Source organism: Phyllobates terribilis, unplaced genomic scaffold (assembly GCF_046119375.1).
Source record: "Phyllobates terribilis strain yellow unplaced genomic scaffold, ASM4611937v1 Scaffold_4__5_contigs__length_816908805, whole genome shotgun sequence".
Lineage (NCBI taxonomy): Eukaryota > Metazoa > Chordata > Amphibia > Anura > Dendrobatidae > Phyllobates > Phyllobates terribilis.
Genome location: NW_027362764.1, coordinates 48,029,487 through 48,042,308, shown reverse-complemented (window position 1 = coordinate 48,042,308; position 12,822 = coordinate 48,029,487). Strand labels below are relative to the sequence as shown.

Below are 12,822 nucleotides of genomic sequence, written 5' to 3'. Positions count from 1 at the left end.
TGTGCGCTGCTGATAGGCTGACAGATTGCACCTCCCCACTGCAAATGCGGGAAAGAGAAAAAAAAATGGAGATCTTCATTGTTCCTGCAGAGATCCATCCCCTGCCCCTCCCCCCACCCCGCTGTACACTCAAACTGCGTATTAACATTAATTTTCATCATTACTGAGAAAAAATCCAGTTATGATTTTGGTGCACCAACAGTTATCGAACATAACCTCGAACAGCCGAATTTTTCTCAAATTGTTCGTGTTCGCCGAACGGCTCGAACACCGCCCAAAACAGCTCGAATTTGAGATTGGCGAACAGTTCGAGTAGAACAACGCTCATCTCTAGTCAGGAGACTGACTAGGCCACTCCAACACCTTGACTTTTTCCCTCTTGAACCAGGCCTTGGTTTTCTTGGCTGTGTGCTTTGGGTCGTTGTCTTGTTGGAAGATGAAATTACGACCCATCTTAAGATCCTTGATGGAGGAGCGGAGGTTCTTGGCCAAAATCTCCAGGTAGGCCGTGCTATCCATCTTCCCATGGATGCGGACCAGATGGCCAGGCCCCTTGGCAGAGAAACAGCCCCACAGCATGATGCTGCCACCACCATGCTTGACTGTAGGGATGGTATTCTTGGGGTCGTATGCAGTGCCATCCAGTCTCCAAACGTCACGTGTGTGGTTGGCACCAAAGATCTCGATCTTGGTCTCATCAGACCATAGAACCTTGAACCAGTCGGTCTCAGAGTCCTCCAAGTGATCATGAGCAAACTGTAGACGAGCCTTGACATGAAGCTTTGAAAGTAAAGGTACCTTACGGGCTCGTCTGGAACGGAGACCATTGCGGTGGAGTACGTTACTTATGGTATTGACTGAAACCAATGTCTCCACTGCCATGAGATCTTCCCGGAGCTCCTTCCTTGTTGTCCTTGGGTTAGCCTTGACTCTTCGGACAAGCCTGGCCTCGGCACGGGAGGACACTTTCAAAGGCTGTCCTGGCCGTGGAAGGCTAACAGTAGTTCCATAAGCCTTCCACTTATTGATGATGCTCCCAACAGTGGAGACAGGTAGGCCCAACTCCTTGGAAAGGGTTTTGTACCCCTTGCCAGCCTTGTGACCCTCCACGATCTTGTCTCTGATGGCCTTGGAATGCTCCTTTGTCTTTCCCATGTTGACCATGTCTGAGTGCTGTTCACAAGTTTGGGGAGGGTCTTAAATAGTCAGAAAAGGCTGGCAAAAGAGATCTTTAATCCACACATGTGAAGCTCATTATTCTTGGTGCCTGAACTACTTCTTAATACTTTAAGGGGACCAAACAGAATTCTTGTGGTTTGAGGGGTTGAATAATAAATGACACTCTGAATTAACTTTTAACGTTTTTAAAAAAAACAAAAAACAAAAACAAAATTTGCTGCAGTGCATTTCCCACTTCCAGGCTGATCTACAGTACAAATGTCACAATGCCAAGTTAATTCCGCATGTGTCAACCAGCTAAATCTGCAGGGGGTTGAATACTACTTGTAGGCACTTTAGGTCTGTCATCCAGTTAATGCCTTCTTTTGGGTTCTGCAGGAACCATGTCATTATAGGTACGCGTTTAGGTCCCTGACTGTCATACTGTTATATGTAACCACGCCCAGGGTTGAACTGGCCCATCAGAGAACTGGAGAATTCTCCGGTGGGCCCTGGCTTCTCTTTCAGGAGCGTTCATAGTGCAAACCTTGCAGCTGCTATGGGGCTGTTGAGTGTGGGAGAAAGGTGGTCCCTCAGAATCAAATCCTCTGGTGGGCCCAATGTTCTTCAGTCTGACACTGACCACGCCCAATAAATAATATCCGGTCAGCTTTATCCAAGGCCGACCCAAATCCTCTGAAAACAGAACTATCGTTAATACTATTGTTTTGTGTGCATAGAATATCATCGTTATCGGCAGCACATCTCCTGTTTACATAAGAAGATGTGCTGCCGAGAATGATGATTTTATTGTTGGTGTGAACCATCGAACCCCCTGATGATCGAGCATTTTGCCCGGTGATTGCCGGCATTTTTTGCATGAAACCATAAATTGCTCGTTCATGATTATCAAGTAGTCTAAATGAGCTTTGAAAATTATTGTTCTCGGCAGCATATCGTCCGGTGTAAACAGGTGATCTGCTGCCGAATAAGTGATGTTCTGCACACACAGAATGATAGTATTAACAATCGTTCTGAGGGCATAGAATTCCAGTCATCTTCTCTAAATATGGCAGTAGATGACCGCCAATTGGCTTGCCTATAGCCAAACAGCCGTGGTTTAATGGCTGGGATGTGAATGGGCCCTTACTCACCTTGATGAGGCTTTATTAGCGCCCTAAATAATTGAGACCTAAATTCTCCACAGCGTCACTAATTAAGTTTTCCTCACGACCCCATGTCTAAAACTTAATGGTTGATTTAATGAGGTCAGGATCCTACTGATGGTGATTAGCCACTAAAGCTGAAATGGAAGCCATCACGGTAGCTGTTTACCTTCTTTCGAATCTTGCTTCTCCTCTTGGTTTTCAAATTCGGAATCGTGATCTGTTTTATGTTCCACCATTTCCTCATCCTCTTCCTCTTCTGTGCAACCAAAACAAAGAGTTAAAGGCAAAAATTTCCCCTCTGTAAAGACAAGAATGCGTCCGTCAAACAATCATAATAACGGACGGCAAAACTGCTCATTTACCACTCGAAGGAAATGGGCCCGTCTTGTTTGTAGACAATGATTAGAGTATTTATATAAATGCCATCCTCCAAGTCGTGACAATGAATGAAGCCCGACGGAAACATTTCTTAAGAGTAAACAATAATAAGTCGTAGCATGTCACAGGTATTATTGACGATTTCTCCGGTTCCCCCTTTGCCCACCGCCACTTTCTTTTCCATTTCGATCAATACTGTAAATATACGGTATATATAAGTCTCCTTACAATTGCTTGTTGGTTCTGTGCATTACTACCTTGAATAATTTTCAATCGATGTCCTAAATGAGTCAATATTCAAAAACTTCTTGAACAGAAAGTGGACAGAAGACAAAGGTCAATATTTTAAAAGACTAAACCTACAAGATATGAAATGTACAACCCGAAAATTCAGGTATCGGAGAAGAATGTGATATGTTGTGTAACAGATGAGAGATGAAATCATGGTATGTAAAACCCCGGCTGTCCAGGTTATCTAGATAGACTTCAGCTCCACTATGAGGATATGGCTAAAGTAGATGTTTGTAGAAGTACAAACCAGACTATCCTTGAATCTTGACCAAAACTGGACTAAGGTCAAACTAGATGGACCATATGGTCTTTTTACGCCATCAATCTTTCATGTTTCTAAGAATCCCTATTAACAAAAATGACCAAACAGAAGCTTCATTATATTGTTGATAAGCCATGATTTGGTTAAGGTAGACTTTTGTGGAATCTAGGAAAAATGGACTAGGGTATCCTTAACTGAACCAAGCCGAACCTCCTAAGAATATTAAAAATGATCAAATGGAAGCTTTGTCATATTCTTTATCTTATTGAGAAATATGAGACTGATGGGAGGATTGAAAGGAAAAGAAACAGAAAATGTCCTCCAAGATGATGGATGGAGACATATTCATAAAAGATGCCTGCCAAGATCAATATGTTTAGGGATTAAACCTACAAGATATGAACCATACAAATCGAATTACAAGTATGGGAGAATGAGAGTTCAGTCTTAAAAGAAGAACATGATATATTTTGCAACAGAAGAGAGATCAGACTCGGTTGTCCAGGTCATCTTGATGGACCTCAGGTCTGCCATAAGGGATATTGTAGAACATAACAAGTTTTTTAGGTATTGGGAAATGAATTCAGTCTCACAGTTACATACCATGTCTCATATAAGGCTAGGGATTTAGATATATACTGTATATGAATCCATGATCTTCCAACACTGGGGTCAACTTGATAGACCTCAGGATCCTTGTGGGATTTGGTTCTTAAAAACCTAGATAGGATGTAAACTAGCTAAAGCTGAACCAAGGCTTGGAATAAGGAAAGAAGTGGAGAGTAGAGGGAAAGAATTAACCTTCTTGTGATTAGTTACTATAGCCATGATGAAGGGCATATGAACACCTCCATTTTTCTATTTCAGCTCCCGTAAAATGGGATAGTAAATAATTAAATGTCCTTTCAAGAGGACTTGTCACCTTTTTCAACAGTGGTCAGTATTTACTCTTATTTTATTCCCGATTCTCACCTGAGTATTACTTTTTTTTAATCCTCCATACAATTCCAGAGATATGGGACTTTTTATTTAGTTTTCTATTTTTATGATCTTCATCAAGGGAGGGTTGGTCAAAGAGAAATTACGCAGAGCAGCTTAAAGACACACCCAAGAGGATCCTGTGACATCCCCTTATAAAGACGATGAAAAATAGCACTAAAAATGGCCCAAGTCTCTGGAATTGTATGTCAGATTGAAAACAAATGGAATAGAATAGGAGCAAAAAAATAGCCTTTTTGACCTTGTATCAGGACCTCTTTAATAACCCACCTACCTATTAATGCACAATTCTATCTTAGATAAAATATAATTTGTATTGCCACATAAACTTGCTATGCAGCAATAAAATACATGAGGAATAACAATATTTCTTGCCATTATATGCCTTGTATTTTGCAAATTCCCACTTTTCTGCCGAAAACAGGCTCTGTATCCTATTTTCTGTTGTTTCTGAGCTGGTGGGTGGCGAAGAGCTGCTATGATGTTTCCCATAAGGATTTATGTTGTCCTGGCTCTGTGTAGCACCTGTTCAAATGCAGCAGCATGGAGGACTTTATACAGCAATACTGAGCAGTCTAGCTGGGAATCCAGCACTGGGGTAAGAAAAGATTACTAGAATGCAGCAGGGAGATCTGTGTCTCCCTGTCTCTCTTTCTCCTTCTGCTGCATCCTTCTCCTTATCCCTCCTCTCCCTATACACTTCAACATGCAGCTGTAATGCAATACCAATTAGCTGACAGTCTAATTGGTCTAAAGTAAAATAGATTTTATGTATTCTTGGGTGACTGATAGGATCAATATTATAATAATAATAATATTTTTTACCATGTGGGCAATAATAGTTTTATTCTTGTACATAGGGGGCAGTATTATAGCAGTTATAGTCTTGCACATAGGAGCAGTATTATAGCAGTTATATTCTTGTACATAGGGGGCAGTATTATAGTAGTTATATTCTTGTACATAGGAGCAGTATTATAGTAGTTATATTCTTGTATATAGAGGCAGTATTATAGTAGTTATATTCTTGTACATAGGGGGCAGTATTATAGTAGTTATATTCTTGTACATAGGGGGCAGTATTATAGTAGTTATATTCTTGTATATAGGGGGCAGTATTATAGTAGTTATATTCTTGTACATAGGAGCAGTATTATAGTAGTTATATTCTTGTACATAGGAGCAGTATTATAGTAGTTATATCCTTGTACATAGGAGCAGTATTATATTAGTTATATTCTTGTACATAGGAGCAGTATTATAGTAGTTATATTCTTGTACATAGGGACAGTATTATAGCAGTTATATTCTTGTACATAGGGGGCAGTATTATAGTAGTTATATTCTTGTACATAGGAGCAGTATTATAGTAGTTATATTCTTGTACATAGAGGCAGTATTATAGTTATATGTCTTGTACATAGGAGCAGTATTATAGTAGTTATATTCTTGTACATAGGAGCAGTATTATAGTATTTATATTCTTGTACATAGGGGCAGTATTATAGTGGTTATATTCTTGTACATAGGAGCAGTATTATAGTAGTTATATTCTTGTACATAGGGGGCAGTATTATAGTAGTTATATTCTTGAACATAGGAGCAGTATTATAGTAGTTATATTCTTGTACATAGGGGGCAGTATTATAGTAGTTATATTCTTGTACATAGGAGCAGTATTATAGTAGTTATATTCTTGTACATAGGGGCAGTATTATAGTGGTTATATTCTTGTACATAGGAGGCAGTATTATAGTGGTTATATTCTTGTACATAGGAGCAGCATTATAGTAGTAATATTCTTGTACATAGGAGCAGTATTATAGTAGTTATATTCTTGGACATAGGAGCAGTATTATAGTAGTTATATTCTTGTACATAGGAGCAGTATTATAGTAGTTATATTCTTGTACATAGGAGCAGTATTATAGTAGTTATATTCTTCTACATAGGAGCAGTATTATAGCAGTTATATTCTTGTCTATGCGCAGTATTATAGTATTTATACTTTTGTACATTGGGACAGGATAGTAGTTTGTTATGTTGATAGTAGGAGTTATGATTTACGTCCATCTCACTCATTCCTGTGATTGCCTGGAATGGCACGTAATGTTTTTATGAACATCATTTTACTGTCCTCAGAATGGTGCAGGTTGCAAGAAATGGAAACAAATCTTTTCTTTCACTTGATTCTTGGAAACCCCCCTTAATTTCTGGACGACCCCTTATATAGCAGTTTTGTGGGCATTCTTCCGCTGCCAATGACCCTGATTTTTTTTCTCTTAATCTGATCCAAACTGAGAAATATTCATCATCATTTCGATATTCCACATTAAGCAATTTTATCCAAATCCCATGAAATCAAATTTCTCAATAATATCGTTTTTTGTTTTTTTCCACCCGCGTTTGAGGAATAGACATGGTGGAATTAACTACGTAAGGTGCTGCATCACCTATGAATCATGAAACCGAAAATATTAGGTAACCCTAGACGTGTGGGTGTTAGGGTGAGCCTCACCGAGGATTACCAAACTTTTGGAAATAGTCTTTTTCTTGTTCTGACTGTCAACATCCATATGTCTAAGAGTTCCCAGGTCCGTTCCTGTCGTCTTCGTAATTTACGTACTTTCAAGGTTGTCATTACAAGTCAAGAGCAAATCAAGCTACAAGTCTGCCTGCCAGAGGTGAAGAGGTTAATTTGATTGTAAAGGGGGGGGGGGGGGGGTGCGCTTACTCATATGAAGCTACTGCAGCCAGATGTTATGGAGACCCCCCCAGGGCTGAATAATACGACTCTCACCCATTTCTCAGCTTTTTACCTGTTTTTGACTCTTATATGATAACTTATATGATAACCACAACCAGTCCTAAAACTTTTTTTTGTAAATTTCTGAAAGTCAGAGGAACATGGGTCTAGGAGGATGAAGACTGAACTAACTACAAAATGAGTTAAAAAAAAAATTAAAAGCCATATTGATTAGTAGCTTTTATTAAGAGCTTTCATCTTCAAGTAGATTGCTCCAGTGATTGGCTGCAGCGGTCACTCACCCGTCTATTCCAGAAGAGAAAGCTTGGAGACTGGTATTAGACCCGATCGGCATCAGAAGAGTAATGGAGGGATCAGCAAGGGACAGATAGATAAACGTTCTATTTATTTTCATTATTGTATCCAGCATGGAATGTTCTGAACTTTTGTAATTCGCTTCTTTTGCTGGTTTGGCTTCTTCCCTGTTCTCCGTCTCTACAAGAGATGCATGCTCCAGAGCGAAGGAAGGCTGTGTTCACATGTTGCAGCTGTGATGCAGTTTTCTGCCACAGACATCGTAGAATTGCAGCGTTTTTGGCGTGATTTTGCAAACAACAAAAAAACGCAATGTAGATTCAACGTGTGAACACAGCTTTACTTGGCTCAGGAGAATGCTACTGTGCTGGTATCCCTCACTCACAGTACAGTGCAGGAGACGGCATTACCTTGCTCGGGAGCAAAAATGCTCCTGTGGTGTCGCCTCCTCTGCAGATGAAATTCATTTTACAGTTACATAGATACGGAGCACAGAAAAGCCTGCAGCACATGAAAAGTCTGGAGAAAACGAGGGATTCGGAGACCACTTTGAACAGGGAAGAAGCCACATGGCCTAATAAAGTTTTGAAAGTTATGAAAGAAACTTTCATAACTTTCCATATTGGAAAAAATAAAAAAAAAAATGAATAAATCTTAAATTCATTATGTTTTTTTTTTGTGTGTTATTGAAGTAGATACCAATCACCATAATATTGTAGTAAATTCAGCTAATATTTAGATATTAAGCATCTGAGTGTGGTTATAAATGTAAATCTATTTTTGATTAGATAGATAGAGAGATATTGGATCGATAAAATAGAAAACCTACAGCAGCACCAAAATATAAGGGAGTCTCCCTGGTAATGACCAAACCATCCAAATATAAAAAACAACTGGAGGCAGCACACCAAAATAATTAAAAATTAGTGGTTTTAATGGTCCATTGTGGCAACATTTAGGTTGAAAAATGAGAACCTTTCTTAAGACAGACAGATACAGTGGGGGAAATAAGTATTTCATACACTGCAGATTTTTCCCACCTACAAAGAATTGAGAGGTCTGTAATTTTTATCGTAGGTCACTTCAACTGTGTCCATCTTCAATGCTCTTACTGAGGGAAGGAGGTTGTTGGCCAAAATCTCGCGATAAATGATCCCATCCATCCTCCCTTCAATACGGTGCAGTCGTCCTGTCCCCTTTGCAGGAAAGCACACCCAAAGTATGAGGTTTCCCCCACCATGCTTCATGGTTGGGACGGTGTTCTTGGGGTTATACTAATCCTTCTTCCTCCAAACACGGCAAGTGGAGTTGAAACCAAAAAGTTCTATTTTGGTCTCATCTGACCACATGACCTTCTCCCATGCCTCCTCTGGATCATCCAGATGGTCATAGGCGAACTTCAAACAGGTCTGGACATGTGCTAGCGTGAGCATTGAGACCTTGCGTGTCCTGCAGGATTTTAATCCATGATGGCGTAGTGTGTTACTAACGGTAATGTTTCAGACTATAGTCCCAGCTCTTTTCAGGTCATTGACCAGGTCCTCCCATGAGGTTCTGGGCTGATTCCTGACCTTTCTCAGAATCATCCTTGCCCCTCGAGGCGAGATCTTGCATGGAGCGCGCGACTGAGGAAGATTGATAGTCATCTTGTGTTTCTTCAATTTTCTAATAATTGTACTAACAGTTGTTGCCTTCTCACCAAGCTGCTTGCCTATTGTCCTGTAACCGTGTGCTGGTCTACAATTTTGTCCCTGGTGTCCTTAGACAGCTCTTTGGTCTTGGCCATGGTGGAGAGGTTGGAGTGTGATTGATTGAGTGTGTGGACAGGTGTCTTTTATACAGGTAATGAGTTCAGAGTAGGAGGGCTTCTTAAAGAAAAACTAACAGGTCTGTGAGAGACAGAATTCTTGCTGGTTGGTAGGTGATCAAATACTTATTTCATGCAATAAAATGCTAATTAATTATGTAAAAATCATACAATGTGATTTTCTGTTTTCTGTTTTTCTATTTTTAGGTTCTGTCTCTCACAGGTGAAGTGTACCTAAGACAAAAATTACAGCCCTCTCCATTCTTTGTAGGTGAGAAAACTTGCAAAATCGGCAGTGTATCAAATACTTATTTTAACCACTGTAGATATTAGAATAGATAGCAAATAAGAAAAAAAGATAGATGATAGATAGATGCATCAGTATTTTCGTAGAGATTTTTGTTCTATATATTCTTGGAAGTTTGACTTCTATGAGCTGTTTAGATTAAAGCAACAGTAAGATAAAATAAATCTCAAAAAACATAGACTTAAAAAAAATGTAAAAGATACAACAGAATAAAATGAAAAAAGTTTTCTAATATGAATCTTGTGAAAGCACCAACAAAAGTTCTACTGACGTTTAATATCATTTAAAACAATCTAAAAATGTTATATTTAAATGTATAAAAATGTACCAGATTTTAGAATAAATACAGATTATTCCACTAACCACAAGCCCATATTAGGGTCACAAATATTTTACTTTACAAATATTTATTCAGATTATCCGCACCTAACCCGTCAGATTACCAGGGTGTATATTTTCTTTACTACTTTGGTTATACACATATTCACGCCTGGCCCCTTTCATGATTGTTTTTTTATAAATGTATTTGATATATCTGGTGTCAGATGCAGATTTATTCTTGTGAAATGTACTGAATGTAAATGTAATGTTTCTCTGATTTTCGGCTTTGTGCGTCTGTAGGGAAGCTGAACAGTCAACACTGTGGGTTATATCGGCCTCCAGGGGACTGGATTTACACCTCAATACATACAATCCACAGACTCCTGTGTTTTGTCACATAAAAGCAGACACTATTTCTCCGATACATAAAGCACCAAAAAAATTCCTGAAAGACATATTTGTTTTACGCTGTTACGTTAAGTAATAATTATAACTTCAATTAATGTAAATGTCACATGACCATAATATTAAGCATGCAAACAAAAAACATCTAACTTTGAGGTTTCTACTTCATGTCTTCATTGTCACATGCTCTGAGTAATGTACTTTATGTGAGATTTTGAATAATGCAGCCCGCAAAATCTTAAGGTATAACTACTATAATACTGCCCCTAAGTACAAGAATATAACTACTATAATACTGCTCCTATGTACAAGAATATAACTACTATAATACTGCTCCTATGTACAAGAATATAACTACTATAATACTGCCCCTATGTACAAGAATATAACTACTATAATACTGCCCCCTATGTACAAGAATATAACTACTATAATACTGCTCCTATGTACAAGAATATAACTGCTATAATACTGCTCCTATGTACAAGAATATAACTACTATAATACTGCCCCCTATGTACAAGAATATAACTACTATAATACTGCCCCCTATGTACAAGAATATAACCACTATAATACTGCCCTCTATGTACAAGAATATAACTACTATAATACTGCCCCCTATGTACAAGAATATAACTACTATAATACTGCCCTCTATGTACAAGAATATAACTACTATAATACTGCTCCTATGTACAAGAATATAACTACTATAATACTGCTCCTATGTACAAGAATATAACTACTATAATACTGCCCCCTATGTACAAGAATATAACTACTATAATACTGCTCCTATGTACAAGAATATAACTACTATAATACTGCCCCTATGTACAAGAATATAACTACTATAATACTGCCCCCTATGTACAAGAATATAACTACTATAATACTGCCCCCTATGTACAAGAATATAACTACTATAATACTGCTCCTATGTACAAGAATATAACTACTATAATACTGCCCATATATACAAGAATATAACTACTATAATACTGCCCCTATGTACAAGAATATAACTACTATAAAACTGCCCCCTATGTACAAGAATATAACTACTATAATACTGCTCCTATGTACAAGAACATAACTACTATAATACTGCCCCCTATGTACAAGAATATAACTACTATAATACTGCCCCCTATGTACAAAAATATAACTACTATAATACTGCTCCTATGTACAAGAATATAACTACTATAATACTGCCCATATATACAAGAATATAACTACTATAATACTGCCCCTATGTACAAGAATATAACTACTATAAAACTGCCCCCTATGTACAAGAATATAACTACTATAATACTGCCCCTAGGTACAAGAATATAACTACTATAATACTGCCCCCTATGTACAAGAATATTACTACTATAATACTGCCCCCTATGTACAAGAATATAACTACTATAATACTGCTCCTATATAGAAGAATATAACTACTCTAATACTGCTCCTATGTACAAGAATATAACTACTATAATACTGCCCCCTATCTAGAAGAATATAACTACTATAATACTGCCTCCTATGTACAAGAAAATAACTACTATAATACTGCTCCTATGTACAAGAATATAACTATTATAATACTGCTGCTCTTATGTACAAGAATATGACTACTATAATACTGCTCCTATGTACAAGAATATAACTACAATAATACTGCCCCCTATGTACAAGAATATAACTACTATAATACTGCTCCTATGTACAAGAAAATAAGTACTATAATACTGCTCCTATGTACAAGAATATAACTATTATAATACTGCTGCTCTTATGTACAAGAATATAACTACTATAATACTGCTCCTATGTACAAGAATATAACTATTATACTACTGCTGCTCTTATGTACAAGAATATAACTACTATAATACTGCTCCTATGTACAAGAATATAACTATTATAATACTGCTGCTCTTATGTACAAGAATATAACTACTATAATACTGCTCCTATGTACAAGAATATAACTACTATAATACTGCTCCTAGGAACAAGAATATAACTACTATAGTACTGCTCCTATGTACAAGAATATAACTACTATAATACTGCCCCTATGTGCAAGAATATAACTACTATAATACTGCTCCTATGTACAAGAATATAACTATTATAATACTGCTGCTCTTATGTACAAGAATATAACTACTATAATAATGCCCCTATGTACAAGAATATAACTACTATAATACTGCTCCTGTGTACAAGAATATAACTACTATAATACTGCTCCTATGTACAAGAATATAACTACTATAATACTGCCTCCTATGTACAGGAATATAACTACTATAATACTGCTCCTATGTACAAGAATATAACTACTATAATACTGCCCCTTATGTACAAGAATATAACTACTATAATACTGCCACTATATATAAGAATATAACTACTATAATACTGCTCCTATGTACAAGAATATTATTACTATAATACTGCCCCTATGTACAGGAATATAACTACTATAATACTGCAAATATGTACAAGAATATAACTACTATAATACTGCCCCTATGTACAAGAATATAACTACTAAAATACTACCCCTATGTACAAGAATATAACTACTATAATACTGCTCCATGTACAAGTATATAACTACTATAATACTACTCCTGTGTACAAGAATATAAC

General features: G+C 37.3%; 1 protein-coding gene across 7 annotated transcripts in view; it reads right to left on the bottom strand.

Annotated features, from left to right (window-relative positions):
- Window positions 1-12,822, bottom strand: part of DYNC1I1 (dynein cytoplasmic 1 intermediate chain 1) — a 602,472-nt gene that overhangs the window by 318,122 nt on the left and 271,528 nt on the right. For 4 of the 7 annotated variants that reach the window (XM_073677314.1, XM_073677309.1, XM_073677311.1 and 1 more), the window contains one exon: window positions 2,494-2,625. In XM_073677314.1, coding sequence (XP_073533415.1) covers window positions 2,494-2,625 — 132 coding nt within the window. The remainder of the gene's footprint in view (window positions 1-2,493; window positions 2,626-12,822) is intronic. The other 3 variants (XM_073677315.1, XM_073677312.1, XM_073677313.1) reach the window with 1 other exon arrangement.